This window comes from Dryobates pubescens, chromosome Z, assembly GCF_014839835.1.
Source record: "Dryobates pubescens isolate bDryPub1 chromosome Z, bDryPub1.pri, whole genome shotgun sequence".
In the NCBI taxonomy this organism is placed as follows: Eukaryota; Metazoa; Chordata; class Aves; order Piciformes; family Picidae; genus Dryobates; species Dryobates pubescens.
Window position 1 is genome coordinate 63240959 of NC_071657.1, and position 19532 is coordinate 63260490.

A 19532-nucleotide genomic window follows, 5' to 3' on the forward strand; every position below is an offset into this window, starting at 1 on the left:
TTGAGGGTTTTTGATTTTTTTGTCTGTTTGTTTGTTTTTTCTTTGTTTTGTTGTTGTTGTTTGGTTTGGGGGTTTTTGTTGTTGCTGCTTTTTTCCCCAGAGCCACCAAGAGGGACCAAACAAAAATTTCAAGATATGATGGCTCAGAAAGGCATCAAATGCACCCATTCACAGAATGTAGCTAGAAAAAAATAATGATCTTTAGATTTTTATTTTCAAAATTAATTATTAGCACTATGTTGGAACCTGTCAGCACGCTGCATTTCTGTTCAACAGGGCTGACAGCATACACATACTTTAATTTTCCTATTATTTGCAGTGCATGTTTATGACTACTGAATACTGTTCAGAAAGTGAAATTTCCCATGTTCCAATGCCACCTTCTAAGTGTTTAGTGGAAAAGAAGTGGCAGCTGATAAAGTTCAAAAACCTCAAACAAGTAAGCTATGACCTAGTTACTAGTAAGTATTAACTTCAGTGTCATCTTGGTCACAAAAGAATGACTGTGTATTCTTTCCTGAGGCTTAAACTACCTTCTAACTCTCTTGAAACAGGCATGAACCCATTACAGCTCAGCTGATGCACTGCAACCTCTCAGAGCAGCTAGATATGTATGAACTCTTCAGAAACTGAGAAGAATTAAAGGTGAAAGAAAAATAACGACCATGTATGGTGCATATATTTACTTTGTGCCTTTTACTTTGGACTTTTTAGTTTCTTCCTCTGGTTTGTCCTTCTTCAGCTTTCTATTTGGTCTTGGAACAATGTCATCAAAAGGATTAAACAAAACCTGTTAAAAAAGCAGTATTTCAGACACACCTTTAATACCTATTATGTTAGGATTAAATTATCCATTACTTTAAAATATAAAATGACATACTAGAACAGCTTCCTGAATAGTATGAACAAAAGAATTTTAAAATTTCAAATTTCAAATCATAACAGACCTCACTACTTCTTATTTTGTGTGGACTGAGAGGTCTCTCTTCTTTGTCAACTTCTACTTCAGACAGGCGCAGCATGTTATATATTGTATCTCCTGTAACCTGTTGAATTTTAAAAAGAGATTAGAAAGTCTTGGTCTATAGTTTTTGTTAATTATTCTGCAAAATGCAAGGCAAGTACTATGCAAATATTTTTGCAATTTCAAATTATATAGGAAATATTAGAAGCATGTAATACTTCTAAAAGGCAGCAAGTACAGTGTACAAAGATATGGGTTTTTTAAATTTAACAGCAAAGGCTGGAGGAATAAAGGTATCTCAGCCTGCATTTCTGAGAGTGTATGGAAGGGAAGATGAAAAATTCTTAGTGTGATATGTAAAACAGGAGACAAAATTTTTAAATACTTGCCTTATTTTCTTTCAAGTAAATCAGGAGAGTGATAATTCATCTTAAATTTTTCATTTTCCCCATTTTTCTTGGGTAATTAGAATTTACAAGCAATTTCACATCACTAGTATTAGATGAACTGATTAATAAGAGGCATAATTAGTAAGATTATTCAAAGGAAGCACAATATGAAAGTAAAGTTTAGAAGAATAATGACAAAGTATGTAATTATGTGCACCATCATAAAAACATGTCTACCAGTAATGGGAAACAAGGTGAACAGAGACAGCTTAGAAAGCAGTGAAATAAAATTCAAATGTATATAGCGGCAAACATCACTAAAATAGCCTTTTAATACAGAGCAACTTATAGTAGCTTCTGTCAAACCGGAACTTGAGTTCATGCAGCAGACCTTTCCAAAGATTGTGTGTTTGTTATTAAGTTCATCTGCACGACCCAACGTAAAGAAAAACTGACTCCCATTATCATGGGGCCCAGCATTCGCCATAGCAACAAGCCCTCTTCGATTAAATCGCAGTCGTGAGTGAAACTCATCCTGGCAAAGACAGAAGAACACAATTTAAGTACGTAATTATTTTTTCCACTTCTTTAGCTAGGGCTTATTTATATCAGCATGCACACAGAGAAAAATATGTTATTTAATTTTCTTTTAAATTCAGACAATAATAAACCCAGAGTCTTTTGAAACTTAATTCTACAATTGTATTTAAAAGCTTTTGTTTTCAGCAGCAAAGCTTACTTTGAGGCATTGTTTTTGCTTCTTAATGCCTATAATGTTAACAAATGATTAATCGTCTTTCAAAAAACCCATAAACATATACTCAACAAACAGCAAAAGAAAAAAATAGAGACTAATATATCAGTAACAAAAAGAGATGACTTAATTAAAACTCGTAAGTTTTGTCTTGCTAACTTTCTCTTCTTCCAATCATTGGCTAAAACCCAATTGTTATTATTTTTGTTGGAATTTATCTCCCCAATATTAAGAAAATCCAAATCACTGATGAAAGTAAATGCATTTCATACATTTCTTGTAAAACTATTGTTCTTGTTATCCACAGTACTTAGGGAGAAAGTCCAAATTCCTACAAAATAACTGGAAGCTCAATAACAAGTTGCAAGAGTAAAGTATTGAAAAAATCCATAGGAAGAACATTTTCTGGACCACAAGATGACAGAATAGGACTACTTTGAAAGCAAGGTGAAAACGATGAATATTATATTAATACCATGGTAGCACTGAAATTCTAGACACTGCAATATTGAGATACCACTAAATTTGAACAACACAGATACTACAATATTGGCATTACGTGTTTTGTTCTCTGCTCAGGTACCAATCTCTTCCATAAATTTCATGTTCATGTTACAGGTATGAGTCTACACTAGCACCAGGGAAATGCATGACATATACCAGTGGACAGAAATATAACATTCAGATAACATTCAGAGACCTTTGCTAAATGAGCTACAATGTGTCCAACACCATACATTCCTGCATCTGAATTTCCCATGTATCAACACCTATTCTTCATTCTTCCTCTCCCCTATCTTCCCTTGTGAAGTTCATGCTACTAAAGTTAGAAATTTATCATAATATCAGAACAGATAGATACAAGAACTCCCAATTCAAAAAGGCATATTGAAAAATACCAAAACAACTTGTAAAAGCAATTACTGGACATGTGTAATGTTGCATATCTAATATAAGGTTTGCTTTCTCACAGTCTAACATAGTAGGAAAAACAACTAATGGAGAATAACCAATAATTAATGGATATGACACCCAAATACATACCTTGAAGGGAGCTCCATAGATTGAATCTCCACCTGATCCAGTACCAGTGGGATCACCTCCCTGCACTATAAACCCAGGTACTACTCTGTGAAATATTGTGTTATTGTAATATTCTAAAAAACAAAACAATCAAACAAACAGTTGAAGATATTAAATACATGCAAGTGGTCTCAAAATAAAAATTTCATACAGATTATCATAGAATGGCTCAGGCTGGAAAGGACCTTAAAGACCATCTACTCCAACCTCCGCCCCAGGGACAGGGGCACCTCTCAACTGTTATTGGCTGCTCAAGGCCTCATCCAACTTGGCCTTTAAAAGCCTCAGGGAGGAGGCATCCACAACATCCCTGGACAACCTATTCCTTGTCCGATTTTAAGTTTTACCATTGGATTATACTACTGATCTACATCAGTTTTAAAAGTAGAGCTAATGCTCCATCCCAGCCAACATCTCATATATATTTTTATTTATATCATACACCAAATTATTAGCATTTTCACTCACCAATATGCAATACATATACCACTGCTTTCACCCCCTACATTGCAATCAAACTGCTAATTTCCTCAGAATGTAGCATGTAGTACATTTTGCCCCCTAAGTTATTTTTTATTGATCATCAGATAAGGGTTCTGAGATCATAATAAAACAAAAGGAATGAAAAAATCTACTTGACATGTATTTCTGGTTGATTAAAAAAAAAAATTGAAATAATAATAATGAATCTGCAGCATGTTGCAGCACAGTTCCAACATATTTGTGGTAACATGCTAGGATACTCATGCATACTTTATCATACAAAGCAAAGTATAAGATCCTACACAGCACGCACACAAATTCAGAACAGATCTAAAGCCCAGTTCTTTAACATTAAAGACAATTGCACTCTTAGGACTTACAAAGGAACTGACTTGCCATTGCAAAAAAGACTCTGCATCTCCATCTTGGGTATAAGAACACACAACAGGCTGATCTGTGCTGGAGGCACAAATCCTAGGCTGCTATTTTTCCTTAATAGAGGAGGGCTAGAAGAATTCTTAGCTACTCTATAAATGCATTTTTCTAGCAGCAGCTAGAAAATACATAAAAGGTCCAGGTCTTTTGCAAATACTTGTTACAGTTTTTTCCCCATTCTGGTACCCACTACTTCAGTGAGGAATACTATAAAGTTTCCATCAACAGAAAAACTATAGGAGATGCAACATTAGAAGCATTCATGGGGAAAAAAAAAAACCAAAAGTAAAGATGGTGATACAGAAATCAGAATTTTGAAGGATGCCCAATATTACATCATTGCCACTTCTTATATACATTAAAGAAGTAATTAAACTTTGTAGAGACTTGCTGAAAATAAGCCTTACCAAGCTTTTTCCATAAGCTATTTTTCAGTAAGACTACATCACCTGCTACATCTAATTTCCTGTCCACCAAGTTTCTTCATAACCTTGAAAAACACTGTTATTTAATACTTTCTGAATACATCAAAATTCATTAACATGTTTAAATTGTTTATGGCCCCTATTTTAGAAAAAAAAACACCCACCACAAAACAAAACAACAAAAAAAAAGACACAAACATTGTATATGTCACTATTTCAACAATTCTTCTCCATGCGGTCCTTACCTTCCATACAAAGCTGGATGAAATTTCGACATGCTTTTGGTGCTTCTTTTGACCATAATTCTATATCTATATCTCCTGCTGTTGTTCTCAATAAAACCTATAAAAATTATAGACAAATACACAAGTAGCTTTATTTTAACTTAGTCACTGATCAAAAAATATCCCTGTTAAATTTAAAGATTACATCTAGATTTACTATATTGGTTCTGGGTACTTACTGTTAGTTCTGTATAGTACCATCACAACATAAGATACAGTTCTGAACTAATATGTATAATAAGGTCTCAAGACCAACTATCTGGTACCTGACCTATGACAGAAACTGAAAGTATCCTTTACCACTTCCATAATGAAAGAACATGGGGGGAAGAAAAAAGAAGGGGGGAAAAGCGCCATAAATATACAAACACCGCTCTTACACGTACTGCCATTAAATTCAGTGAGAGACCACAATGAAATTAAGAACCTAAGATATAGAGAAGCATAGAGACAACGAAATGAAATGCTTTAAAGACTGTTCTCTGCTACGTATCCACAAAGCACACCTCTTGCTTTGACTGAGATAATGTCTTTAGCGGCTGCATTACCTTAAACTAACTTCAAGCATGCCAGCATCGCAACACGGAAACGACGACCACCACATAAATACAGCACACGTCCTCCCCTGCTGTGCCACCCACCTCCTGCAATGTACAATTTCTTCAACTTTCCCCACCCAAAAGCAACTGCAGTGCACAACCACAACCCGCCTCCCCGACACAGCGCGCATCCCTCTCGCCTACAAAGCCCCGCGGACCAGCTCCCTCACCCGCAGCCCTCGAAGCGCGCGCACTCCCCTCAGCAGCAGCCCTCTCCCGCACACCATGCGCAGCTGCCTCCCCCACGCCGCAATACAACTCTCCTACCCTGACGGCGTGGTCAGCCCTGCACCCACCGCAGGCCCCCAGTGAGCCTCACCTTGCCGTTAGTGGGGGGTTCCTGGATATAGATATTGCTCATGGTGGGAAAAGCAGCGTCCCAGCAAGTGACCGACCACCTAGGCTCAAGAGCCCCCTACGCTTCCCCTTTAACACTTCCTACCACCCGCCATCTTAGGCGTCTCTACGTAGCCCAGGGAGGTGGGGAGGAGGTCCTCAAGCCAAGGAAGAAGAAAGTTCCTGGTGTTGGGCTATTACATGAGTCACTGGACAAGACATTCATTTCAGAAAAATCGGAAGGTTTCTCTGCACTCCTGTATTTCCTCCCCGTGGCTTCCGACTGGGACTGAGGTCTCCCGTCCTCCCTATGAGTGGTACGGTCCGAGAGTGCGTCGGGAAAAGGCTTCCGGCGGAGAGACGCACTGCCACAGGATTGGGCAGAGCCGGTGAGGAAGACGGCGGGAAGAGTCTGCATGGCGCTGCCAGGTGAGGAGCTCACAGCGGGATCTGGGGGGAGCTAAGTAGCAATACCCGGCTGGCTCTTGGGCCAGCATGTCGGGAAGGGGAAATAAGCGGCGAATTGATGGGAAATTACGCAGGGAGGGCGCGTAATCGCACGTCGGAGTAGAAAGCATGAGGCAGGGAGCGCAGCGCTACTCCGGATTTCCCCCAAGGCCGCAGGGGCTGCCGGTGGAGAAATACCGCTGTCGTCTGCACGGCTGGTTTTCTAAACCATTTGGCTTAAGGGCAGCGGGAGAGCGGGAGGGGAAAGGCCAGGGTCGGGAGTGGGGTGAATGTCAGACCAGCCATTTATGAGCGTAGGCATGTAGTCCTTTGCGAGGCCTCTCCTCAGCATTTGGGATGAGTGATGACCAGATGCAACGTTCCTATTGTCTATTAGTATAAGCCTCCTACTTTAAAGTTACAGCCATGAGACATGACTAGTTTTTGTTTGGAGAACAGCTGAACAAGGCTGAGCTTTGGTAAGCTTCTTCTGTTAAGAGAAGACCTTAGTAAGCTTGCCCCCGTTATAAAAGGGGTTCTTGAGGTATGTCTGCATTTAGTTGTTTCCAAAGCATTTTGGGATTTGCAGCCTCATGCTCATCTGAATTATTGAGGTCCTTAGTGAAGATTGCTGCTGTGTTGGGTTTTAAGTATCTTGAGACTTAATACCTGAGAAAAAGGATGTGAGAAAATGAAGCTTCTACTAATTTATATTAGAACCAAGATTTTAGACTAGATTAATATTTAAAGACAAAAATAATAAAAATTAAGAGATTTGATGGAAGGGTTTTCTCCTGTTACTTTGAGTAGAATTTTCTAAAGACAATGCTTGTCTCAGTAAATTAAAGTTTAAATTCGTGGAGTCTATGTACCTTGTTTCTGGTTCTCTAATTTCCATTACAGGTTTCTTCTTGTGTTTGCTTTTTTATTTAAACAAATGGTCAAGTTCAGAAAACCTTATATAACTGTATTCAGTTGGAAGATAGAAGGACACTCTTTTGATTTTTGAAATTCAGTTGTGACTGTCTTTATGAATAGACTCAGATATTTAAAAATAGCACTGATCGGGGGCGGGAGGAGGGCAGGTCTCTGAGGTATCTTTTCTTCTGTGTCATGTCCTGCTGTGCCTATTTCACTTAACTGTGAGCTCTAATAGGAAACTCATAGGCTTTCTGTATAAAAAATTTGCAGTGTTCTGGTCCTCATTTCTGCATAGCATCTACAGACTATTCTGTTGCTCTCTTCACGTTATTCAACATTTGCATTCTTGCAGCCATTAATTCTTCATACTTAGTGCCACGTAGCTTGGATTCAGAATAATGTATCTATTTGTTCAGTTAGTTTTTTATTTGTTTGGGGATTTTTTTTGTTTGGTTGGTTTGGGGTTTTTATTGCCCTTTAAAGACCATTCTTGTAATTAAAAGATTAATTGTTTCAGAGTTTGCAGTGAATATCTGTCAACATTATGCACTACTGGAATCTTGAAGTACACTTGCAGTATGCAGTTAGGGATCACTGACATTTCAGACAGCTATTACCATGTTCATACTGACATTAAACAAGGAGATGAGCTTTCACAAAAGTAGAGTAGTTATTAAAAATATGATGGAAAGATCACAATAAATCTAATGGGGATTTGACATTCAGTTATGTAAACCCAGAGAATCTAGCAGTTCATAGTAGCCAAATGTCTACTTATATAGTACATAGAAAAGTGACTTTAGGAATGCACTGTTTTGCTTTTCTTTAAGATTTTTTTAAGCTATCTTAGAGTACTTCATACTCTGAGGTATGATCACTCTTACCTGTGTATTGACATTATCAAGCCAAAGTTAAAAAAAAAAACTTAAGAGTTTTGTGTAGCAATGCCTAATTGATGAAATTTTCTATTTCAGGTGGAAATAAGGATAACATCAGAGCAGGATGCAAGAAGTGTGGCTACCGTAAGTCTGTAGGAAGCAATATGAAGTACAAGGTTTTCCTGGATATATGATAGAATTGCCTTTTTAGGAGGGGGAAGAAGTACAAAAGACATTTTCTTCATTGTTTCCTAGACATTTGTCTGCTTTTGAAAACACGAGTTGCTCAGAAAAAAGTATGCTATTGTATTCGTATATGTTGTCTTTGCAGCACAGTTAGTTCAGAAAATTTGAATTGAAACTCAGCCTTTGGTATCTGCTGGGGTTAGCATTTGTGCTTCTTCTGAGTCTCACTCCACCCTTAGACAAATATTTCAGCTCATTAAATCCAGTCTTTTAAAAGAAAAAACATAATTTAAAATATGTAATATCTTCTGCACTAAGAAAACATACTCGGTTTTTCATTTTGTACTTCAAGAAAATTAATTTTCATACTTACAAATTATGTAGTTAGCATTTAGCTCGCGCTTCTGATCATACAAGCATGTCTATGGAGACAAGTCTTAATCAAGATTTTAATTTGTTAATCACTAACTTATTTTCAGGACAGTGCAGGGGTAGACACTGTTGTAGTGAAGTATGTTGAACTAAAGCAGTGATTTAGTCTTTTTTAATGAGCATTATGTGGGGTGAAGGAAAAAAATTCTTGCTTTATTCTTTGCCTCCAACAAATTTTGTCAATTGCTTTGTGTATCTGTTGTTCCAAAGGAATGTTAATATCAGTAGAGATTTACCATTTCATTTCCACATGCAGTATCAGAAGCTTTCTGGAAAAGAGGGAAACTTGTAGTCAGAACAGACGACTTATATTTACATTCCTAAGAGCAATGTCTTCAAGGCGTAGGTATTTTGTTATGAAAAAGATGTTTACTTCAACTAGATTAGTTTCTCCCATACTATATCTTCATTTCTTCCTGTTTATTTTATTATTCCAATAGGTGTATTCACAATATTTTTAACTCTGGTCATAATTACTGAGATGTAACTTAGGAAATGCTAGTCAAGGAGTAGCTTACCTTGTATTATGTAATACTTAAGTAAGATTCTTCTTTTTTCACTAGAGGGAGACAATAAGATCAATACGCCACACTTGCTGGAGTTTCTTTTAATATTTCACTTCCCAATTTTAGGTAATTTTTTCAGGAAGAATGTTAAAAATAGAATATTAAAAAATAGAATGCAAAGTTTGAGCTAGATCTTTAAATTACCAGAAATAAGAGGAAGATCATAAAGCGCTAGTAAATTAAATAATGTTTCATAACCCATTAAAATTATTTAAAGCTTTTTCCAAGTAAGCCTTGTGCATGCCTCTTCCTTCATAGATTACATCTTAGGTTTTTTCACTTCTCAAGGATGGATGATACTAAAATGGATATTCTTTCATTGCTGGTATATGAAAGTAAATTCTAATCACTCTTTCTGAATATTTGTTTTGTTTAGCTGGTCATCTGACATTTGAGTGTCGAAACTTCCTCAGAGTAGATCCTCAAAGAGATATTGTTTTGGATGTTAGCAGCACTAGCAGTGAAGACAGTGAGGAGGAAGAACTACAGAGATTGCAAGCCATGCGTGAAAAAAAGAGTAAGGTGTTTTGTTTCTTAAAGACTAAATTGGGGAATGGTCTTCTGAAGTAATAACTCCCATTCTATCAATTTTGATAACTACTATTTCTTTTAGGCTGTGTTTTAAAAGTAGTTCTTTTACTTCTTGTGTTCATACTTCAGAGATTTCATACAGCCACATTTTTTTTTTACTGTTGTTAATTACTTTCATAGGAAATTAATAATGTACCCATTTGAAATGTCTCAAACATGCTCTTAAATACAAAAGACTATAAACTAAGAAGATGCTTAGGAGAAAATTCTATGAATGTTCTGAGTTAATCTTTTGATTGCAGCGTGTAGTTTAAACATTTTAAAGTTGGTAGTAACTCTTCATTGACACCTATGATAGCTGATTTTCTCTCCAGTTTGCAAGTAGTGTTTTGTCAAAAATAGTTATTAATTTGAATTTAAGCATTTGTAGTTCGACAAGTATTGCTTGGAAGGTCTGACCATCAGCTGTTTGTCAGAGAGAGAATGAGTTATTTAGCAAATACTTGAGTTCATCTAAATTTGGACTTCAGAGAGGCAGTTCCCCTAAGTAAGAAGAGGAGGCTGTTCCACCATGGAGTGTTTTAAATGAATGAAATTTCTTCCTCTATCTTCCTTTAAACATTGCATTTTGTTCTGTTGCTCTGACATTCAAAACTCAACAGTCAGTTACTATTAAAAATCCTGCTGTTTATTATGATGGAAATAGGGCAGATACAGTTCTGTAGATGGAACACTTCAAAACAGATGGATAGTCTGCTTCTCAGGAGTTCTTTCTTCAAGCAATTCTCTTAGAAAAACTTTCTCCCACTTACTATATAACTTGGAATGTCATGGGGTATTTTATCCCTCAACCGAATGAGGCTAGATATCTAAAGGAAAAAACACCTGTTTGCTTCTTCATGCAGTATTTCTGATGCATCTTCTTTCTGACTATGTGTCATGTAAAGGGATGTATATTTTTAACTGTTAATCAAGGCTGGATTTTGCTATTTTCAAGTGCCTCATCTATTTAAGATTTTTTTACACTATTTGCACTTAGATTTTTGTGCTGTGATTGCATGTTCAAATATTCTTAATTTTTCACTGCTCCAAAAATACTCTGCTTTTTCTAACTCATACTGAATTATTTTCGGTTTCCTTCCAGAACATTTAGACCAGTAACTTCTATGTGTGGTAGGAAACAAATCGTGCAGGCTCTGTGCAAAGTTATTTATATGTGTGGTGGGTTGAAGTTTCCCATTCACGTTAACTAAGCACAACTAACTCAGTTGGAAGCAAATGGAAGCTCTATTTACAAGCAAAAACTACATTCTGCAATGGAATGCAATGAATATGTACAAAATATACAGTATTCACAAGAGTATACAGGTGTTTACAATTAGAAAATAACACAGAAACCTCCCAGTATCCCCTCTGATTTTCCCAGAGGGGAGAAAAGCTGCTCCTCTGCCCCCACCCCAATCCTCTCCTCCCTTTCTGTTTGTACCAAAGAGGAAAAAAAGGGAAGGAATGTTAGTTCTTATCTCCATGGCCAGGCAGAAGCAGTTATTTATCTCCCCAGCAGAACAGCCAAGCCAGAGAAAAGGAAAAGGAATGGGAATGGAAGTGAAATGTGAAAGATGTTATGGAACAAGTGCATCTATACCAGATATTCTGTCCACTGAATTTGTTCAGAATAATCTTTTGTTTTCCATTTGTGGTGGTTTGGCTCTGGCCTGGTACCCACCAAGCCGCTCTATCACTCCCCCTCTTAAGTGAACAGGGGAAGAAGGGAAAGAAAATATAACAGAAGCCGGGGATAAGATAGGAGCAATTTAATAACACTAATAAGCAAACAGCAATAGACCATGCGGAAGCAAAAGAAAGCAGAGAGAGAGATGTCAGTCTCTACTTCCCATCAGCAGGACGGTGGTCGGTCTTGGGAAGCAGGGCTCTCTAAGCTTGGTGGTTCCTCGGGAGGATAAACACCATGGACGAATCCCCCCACTTCCTTCTTTCACTTCCTACTTATACCTGAGCTGACGTCATATGGTATGGAATACCTCTTTGGCCAGTCTGAGTCAGCTGGCTCAGCTGTGTCCCCTCCCAAGATTTTGCCCACGCCTCAATGTACTTCTGGGGCAGGGAAATGTTGAAAGGACACAGCTTGAATACTGGATTTAGCTGTAGCCAAAACACTGCTGTGTTATCAACTACTGCTGCAAAAAAACCACCACAGCAATAGAACAATACTGTGAGGAGAATTAACTCCAGCTCAGTTCAACCCAATACACCATTTTACACCCAACAGTGAATTACTTATATTTTTCTGCTCAAAATCTGCAGCTAATTTTAAAGGCATAGCATAGAACTGCCACAGTATGACAGAAATAAGGTTAAATTTAAGGATAAATTGTAAAGCCAGTATTTTCTTCTTAGGTGACATTTTAATGTGTACTTATGTAGTAGATTTGCATTTTCAGGAATTGAGAAATACCTTTTGAAATGGTATAGAAACATCTAAGGTCAGAAATTTCATCTAATGTGATAAAAATATTGCTTGTTAGTGAATGTGAGGATATTATACAACACTACACAGTGTTAGGTCAGGAAACAAACATGATCAGATGAGTGGTAGGAGATTTAATACATCCAAGTGCCGGGTTCTGCACATTGGCCACAGCAACCCCATGCAGAGCTACAGGCTGGGATCAGAGTGGCTGGAGAGCAGCCAGGTAGAGAGGGACCTGGGGGTGCTGGGCGATGGTAGGCTGAACATGAGCCTGCATTGTGTCCAGGTGGCCAAAAGGGCCAATGGCATCCTGGCCTGCATCAGGAACAGTGTGGCCAGCAGGAGCAGGGAGGTCATTCTGCCCCTGTACGCTGCGCTGGTTAGGCCGCACCTCGAGTACTGTGTCCAGTTCTGGGCTCCTCAGTTTAGGAAGGAGGTTGACTTGCTGGAATGAGTCCAGAGAAGAGGAACGAAGTTGGTGAGGGGCTTGGAACACAAGCTCTATGAGGAGAGACTAAGGGAGCTGGGGTTGCTTAGCCTGGAGAAGAGGAGACTCAGGGGTGACCTTATTGCTCTCTCCAACTACCTGAAGGGAGGTTGTAGACAGACGGATGATGGTCTCTTCTCCCAGGCAGTCAGCACCAGAACAAGAGAACGCAGTCTCAGGCTGCACCAGGGGAGGTTTAGGTTGGATGTTAGGAAGAAGTTCTATACAGAGAGAGTGATTGCCCATTGGAATGGGCTGCCTGGGGAGGTGGAGTCACCATCATTGGAGGTGTTCAGGAGGAGACTTGATGGGGTGCTTGTTGCCATGGGTTAGTTTAGGTGGGTTGGATTGGTTGATGGGTTGGATGCGATGATCTTAAAGGTCTCTTCCAACCTGGTTTATTATATGTATTCTCTTAATTCAAATTTATCTTAGTTATTGCAAGCTATCTGTGAAGCGTGAAATAAGGATGTGTGAAAGTAATTCAGGTAGGTGTAGAGGAGTATTGTTATATTGGTGTGTTAAATGAACTATTTCCATGTTTGGGCAAGTCTTTTAAAATAGAGAAATAAAAATATGAAAATCTAAAGCCGAGATAAACATACAGGAAAAGTCACAACTTGTTGCTACATTTTATGGGCCTTTCTCCAATTCTTAGTGCTCAGATCACATCCATTCATATGTAGGTTATATGAAAAGTTCTGCTACTATGCAAAATATTTCTGAAATTACTAGAGAAGAATTTGGAGGAAATAAAGACTTCTGAAAAGAATTTTGTAGTAACTTTACATTTCTGTTGAAGCAACTATTTCAATGTGAATCTTAATTCAGGCAAGTGTTTTGTAAACTATAACTTTTTATCCATAGATTTAAACGAGGAGGAAGAAAAAAAGAAACGAAAAAGAAAAAGCAAAGAAAAAACAAAGAGATCAAGGAAACGGTAACTTTATAACATACCTATTTTAATTTAAAACCAGAACTTTAGAACTATTAGATGTTTTCTGTGTAAACTTTCTAATAAAACTTTTATTAAGATTTGCCTGAAGGTGTTTCTGTAGCATTGTTCTTGATAATGTGATATTTTAGAAGTTGGAAACTATTTTTCTGCCCTACTTAGTAAAAATCCACAGATTGGCCTATTCTATTGTTAATTAATCTGTGTTATAAACACACTGCTTTTCTGGCAAAATGATGGAATTAGGAATGTCTTCATGCAACTGAGCACATAGACTAGATACCATAAGTTTTACATTCTGCTGTATGAATTCTATGCCAAATTTTGTGACATTTAAATATTGAAATGTGTAAATCCCACCTATTTATTCTTGTTTCATTTTCTTACTTTAATTGCATATAAACCTTCCTCTTTTTGTCCCACTAGATCTTCCTCATCAAGTGAAACTGAAGAGGATGGGCCAAAGTCAAAAAAGCAGAAGTCACACAAAAAGGAAAGGGAAAAGGAAAAAAAGAACAAAACTAAGAAAGGAAAGCATCGTAAAAAGGAAAAAAAGAAGAGACAAAAGGAAAAAAGCTCATCTTCTGATAGTTCAGATAGTTCTAGTAGTAACTGAGGTGCTGGCCTATTTTTATGTGCACTTCTGCAGGGAAGATGATTTTCCTTTCCAATCAAATTTATTTATGCTTTGAAAATGCCATTTTGAAAGGAGATGTATATGTATTTTTAAGAAATCTATTTGCAAATATCAGCGCTTAAAATTTACTAAATGGACCATTTGGGAGAAAAATAAATTCTTAGTTCCATTGTAATTAGTTGGTTGGAATCCTTTACCGTAGGATATGGTAAACTTTACAAGTGTTTGTGTAGAATGCTGTGGATTTAAATATGCTTGATGTCAGACTGGCTAAATCAAATTTAGAAATGCAGGTTAGCTTTTCTGTTTGGGTCCAGAGAAGAGGAACAATGGGTAGTGAGAAGCCAAAAGATAATACTCCTTCAAAATTGTCTTCTAAAATTGGTCTAGTCATAGACCCTGTGGTGGGTTAAGTTCCCCCCAGCATTAGCTTTGCCAGATAAACTCAGTTAGAAGCAAATGAAGCTGTATTTACAAGCAAAAACTACACTCTATGATGGAATGCAATGAATATGTACAAAGTATACAGTGTGTACAATATTATACAAATATTTATCATTAGCAAACAACACAAAAATGCCCCTGGTCAGGGACCAGGGAAGCCATTCCACTGCTCCCCCTGTCCCACAAGAGAGAAAAAGAAGCCTAGAGAAAGAAGTGGGTTAGACATAACTGAACAACTCAGCCAAGGCCAGCAGACAAGCAGGTTAATCTCTCCTGAGCAAAGCAAACAGCAGAGATCATAAAAGAAGAGAGAGAATTGTTTTGGTACAACTCATCTTATACTAGCTATTTATCCAATGAATTTGTTTAGAATAATCTTTTGTTTTCCTTTTTACACCCAATAGTGATTTATTTTTTTCTGCTCAAAATCTGTAACTAAATTTTAAAGGCATAGCCTAAAACCATCACAGACTCTGAAATACAACTGCACATTCTTTTGGCAGGATCACTGTGAGCAAGCTGAAAACAAACACAAGCAAAGAAAAGCTATTAGTTTTTCAATGTGTTTTCTTACTGCCTATGTTTTGTTCTTTTAAAATTGCAACCATTTCAGTATAAAGTACCACTTCCTAATAGTAGGTGTTTGTCTAGTAAGATGGTTTACAAAGTTTTAAAAACCATGTTAATACAGCATATGGTGATTAATGCCTAGTTGAACTGAAACAGGAAATTAGAAGACTACTGATTGACAAGAATCATGAAACTTCCATTTCATTCTAATTAAGTTCCCATGGAAAAATTATTAAAAACACATGAATGAACTAATGAATATAAGCAATGTGAAGGTCAGTAGCAAAATTTACCATTTGCTATTGGGAGCAATGTTAAGTGTGTCAGAAATTTACAACTGAATTCTGTAGTATCCAATTAATATCTTGTACTTTGGTAGGTTATAGGTTTGAGACAGACTGATAATTTTGAGCAGATTTTCAACATGTATCATAGTGTCAGTCAAGGTTGGAAGGGACCACAAGGATCATCTAGTTCCAACCCCCCTGCCATGGGCAGGGACACCCCACACTACATCAGGCTGGCCAGAGCCTCATCCAGCTTGGTCTTAAACACCTCCAGGGACGGGGCCTCAACCACCTCCCTGGACAACCCATTCCAGGGCTTCACCACTCTCATGGTGAAGAACTTCCTCCTCACCTCCAGCCTGAATCTCCCGACCTCCAGCTTCATTCCATTCCCCCTAGTCCTATCACTACCTGAGATCCTGAGAAGTCCCTCCCCAGCCTTCTTGTAGGCCCCCTTCAGATCCTGGAAGGCCACAATTAGGTCCCCTCGGAGCCTTCTCTTCTCCAGACTGAACAGCCCCAACTCCTTCAATCTGTCCTCATAGGAGAGGTGCTCCAGTCCTCTGATCATCCTTGTGGCCCTTCTCTGGACACGTTCCAGCACCTCCAGATCCCTCTTGGAATAGGGGCTCCAGAACTGGATGCAGTACTCCAGATGGGGTCTCACCAGAGCTGAGTAGAGGGGGAGAATCACCTCCCTTGAGGGCTGCACTCCTCTTCATGCAGCCCAGGATCTGATTGGCTTTCTGGCCTGCAAGTGCACACTGAGAGCTCATGTTGAGCTTCTCATCCACCAGCACCCTGAAGTCTCTCTCCTCAGGGCTACTTTCCAGCCAGTCACTGCCCAGCCTGGATTTGTGCCTAGGATTGCCTTGACTCAGATGCAGGACTCTGCACTTGGTCTTGTTGAACCTCATGAGGTTGGCTCGTGCCCACCTCTCCAGCCTGTGAAGGTCTCTCTGGATGGCATCCCTTCCCTCCAGCGTGTCTGCTGCACCACACAGCTTGGTGTCATCAGCAACCCTGCTGAGGGTGCACTCAATGCCACTGTCCATGTCACCGCCAAAGACTTTGAACAAGCCTGGTCCCAGGACTGATCCCTGAGGGACTCCACTTGTCACTGGCCTCCACTGGGATGTGGACCCATTGACAGCCACTCTTTATCCATCTAGTGGTCCACCCATCAAACCCATGTTTCACCAGTTTGGAGACCAGGATGTGGTGCGGGACAGTGTCGAAGGCTTTGCTCAGGTCCAGGTAAATGACATCAGTTGCTGCCCCTCATCTATTAATGTCACCTGTTCATAGAAGGCCACCAGGTTTGTCAGGCAGGATTTGCCCTTGGTGAAGCCATGCTGACTGTTCCAAATCACCTCTTCACTACTCTTCTGAGTCAGTGCCTCCAGGAGGATCTGCTCCATGATCTTTCCAGGCACAGAGGTGAGACTGACTGGCTTGTAGTTCTCTGGTTCCTCCTTCTTAACCCTTTTGAAGATGGGAGTAATGTTTCCCCTTTTCCAGTCTGTGGGGACTTCCCCAGACTGCCATGACTTTTGGAATATAATAGAGAAGGGTTTAGCAACCTCATCTGCCAGTTCTCTCAGTACCCGTGTGTGACCGTGGGTGTATCCCGTTGGGTCCCATGGACTTGAACACTTTCAGGTTCTTAAGGTGATCATGAACCTGATCTTCACTTACAATGGGCAGTTTTTCCTTGCGGTCCCTGGCATTGTCTTCCATAACATCAGGAGTGTGGCTAGTGGCCCTTGCAGTGAAGACTGAGGTAAAGAAGTGTAATGGTGCTTGCATTTGGCCTGAGAGTGAGATGGGGCCCTGAGCAACCTGGTCCAATGGGCTGTGGTCAGGGCACTTGAAACTAGCTGGTCTTTAAGGTCTCCCAACCCAAATCATTCTGCAGTTCTACCTAGATCTAATTCCAGCTTTCAAATTTTAATGTCTTGTATGGGTACCCTTATTATTGGGCAGCCATGCTGTAGATGCTGTGGTAGAAAATGCTAGAGGTCAAAATACTCAGGAAGCCACAGAGCAAGGAGAAATTTTCTGTAACCTTCTACATAGGTCTTGCAGTAGAGCATGAAACAGCCCTTGCATCTGCTCTTTTTGCTACTGGCTTTGGTCCAATGTAATTCTTTATGCCATATATAATTTCCGGGATGGACTTAGATCATATGATCACTGATTAGCTGATAACCTGTGTGTGTTATAAGGAATGTTTCTTTCATGAGTATTAATTTAATATACAGTCACCCTGTTCAGTCTCCTTATTGTTGCTGTGGCTGTTGGAGCTTGTTGTTGACTGGGTTAATTCTCTGAGGCTGTCATTCTGTAGAGAGCAGTAGGGAAGCTGGGGGCTACTTAAGCCAGTACTGTTGACAGAGGAAATACTTAAATAAGACACAGCTTAAGATACAACTCACTGTGATTTCCTCCCCTCCCCCAAAACCCTCCCCATCTCAGAAAAAAAAAATAATTCCTTACTTAATGAGATTGGGTTATTGGAATTAGGGCAACTCTTTTTCCTGTGATCTGCCCATAATCTCCTGATGAACCCATCATGCCAACACTGTGGCATGGGAGTTTCTACCTTATTGGTTTCTTGTTTTCTGGAAGCTTCATATGAAGACAACGAACTAAAGAGAAATGTTACCAAACTTTTCTATATGAGAATGATTGAAGAGTTTATTAGACAAGTTAGTATATTTCTATAGAAAAGTATAATTTAGCTGTCAACTATATTTAATGATAAATTCAAGAATGGATATATTCTTAACGTTCAGATAAGCAACTCTTATGCATTTTAGTAGTGTTCCATATACTTCTGCATAGCCATTTTTATTTCTAGTTCTAATTGGTAAAATCAAAAGATTGCCTGTCTAAATGGTAGTGCAGTTACCTTCCATGTAGCATTATAGCAGCTATGTATGGTAGTTATAATGGTATTTTTCAATGTTCATGCTTTGCCACTTTTTACTAGCATACATAAAGATTCATATTGGGGAAAAAAAGCTTTTCTAATTTTAAAAATGTAAATATTGCTATTTTCTCAATTCACACATTTATGTAACTGTGAGAATATCATGCATCAGCTTATTTTTCAGGACACCTTCTTGTTTTATTTACAAATCTACATTGAAGTCAATGGATTTTGGCACAAGCATTCAAGGTTCTAGGAGATGCTACAATCAACAGCTCTCCACCAAGTTAATATTTAATATAATCTTTAAAAGTGATGTAGCAATAAATACTATTCTTATATTTTTCTTCTTTGACTTAGCCATCATTTTAGTGACTCCGAAATGTAACAAATACTATTGTTTCACTGGACTCTTAGCTTGAACCAAAATTCCTACTCTTGTTTCAGAAAAAAAGTGACAGCAGGTTTAGGTATGCAAGCAAGACTTCTAATGTTAAAATCCAGCTATTTCTTTGCCCTTATTAATTGTTATATGCCTCATTTTTCATCACATTTTAAATGGCAATACGTGCTGTAACTGCTGGTGTTCAATATGCCCAATATTGTATGCCTGCTACTCAATAAGCACCAGATATTTTTCAATATGAAGGCAATGCCAGTACAAAGACTCTATTCCTTGTCAGCTTATATCAGTTGCAGAATGAAATGCTTGTTTTCATTAAAAAAAAAAAAAAAAAAAGCAAGTAGTGTATGGGGTGGGATGAAGAAAAGAAATGAGGGCAAGAGCACCCTAAATGGATAGAGTAATGTATAGAAAAAAAACTCCATATGCCTTACATTAAGCTACAAAATGCAAATCAGATTCTATCCTAGGCACCAGGAGACACAAGTAGATACCCAGTGTTTCTTTCAGCATTCTTTCAGAGATAGTGGAAGATAGCGGCAGCCCATTTAGAGCTTAGACTGGCCACTGCTATGAAGGACAACAAAAAATCCTTCTATAAATATATTAA

The 19532-nt window shown here is 38.5% G+C and overlaps 2 protein-coding genes across 2 annotated transcripts in view; one reads left to right on the forward strand and one right to left on the reverse strand.

Annotated features, from left to right (window-relative positions):
• The window catches only part of CWC27 (CWC27 spliceosome associated cyclophilin), a 126393-nt gene extending 120535 nt beyond the window's left edge, over window positions 1-5858 (reverse strand). The window contains exons 1-6 of the mRNA XM_009907900.2: window positions 5736-5858; window positions 4779-4875; window positions 3152-3264; window positions 1745-1888; window positions 948-1046; window positions 687-790 (exon numbers count right to left, since the gene is read on the reverse strand). Coding sequence (XP_009906202.1) covers window positions 687-790; window positions 948-1046; window positions 1745-1888; window positions 3152-3264; window positions 4779-4875; window positions 5736-5777 — 599 coding nt within the window. The 5' untranslated portion in view covers window positions 5778-5858. The remainder of the gene's footprint in view (window positions 1-686; window positions 791-947; window positions 1047-1744; window positions 1889-3151; window positions 3265-4778; window positions 4876-5735) is intronic.
• Window positions 5859-6129: 271 nt separating this feature from the next.
• SREK1IP1 (SREK1 interacting protein 1) lies at window positions 6130-14487 on the forward strand. The gene is made up of 5 exons (XM_009907897.2): window positions 6130-6181; window positions 8095-8142; window positions 9559-9699; window positions 13559-13631; window positions 14073-14487. Exons 1-5 carry the CDS (start codon window positions 6169-6171, stop codon window positions 14260-14262), a joined length of 465 nt encoding a protein of 154 aa, XP_009906199.2. The 5' UTR covers window positions 6130-6168; the 3' UTR covers window positions 14263-14487.
• Window positions 14488-19532: the final 5045 nt, after the last annotated feature.

What these genes read in the sequence shown, in the direction of transcription:
- SREK1IP1 (XM_009907897.2), top strand. An exon ending in ATGCAAGAAGTGTGGCTACC is followed by an intron (nt 8,143 to 9,558) that starts GTAAGTCTGTAG and finishes TGTTTTGTTTAG; the next exon opens with CTGGTCATCTGACATTTGAG. An exon ending in ACAAAGAGATCAAGGAAACG is followed by an intron (nt 13,632 to 14,072) that starts GTAACTTTATAA and finishes TTGTCCCACTAG; the next exon opens with ATCTTCCTCATCAAGTGAAA.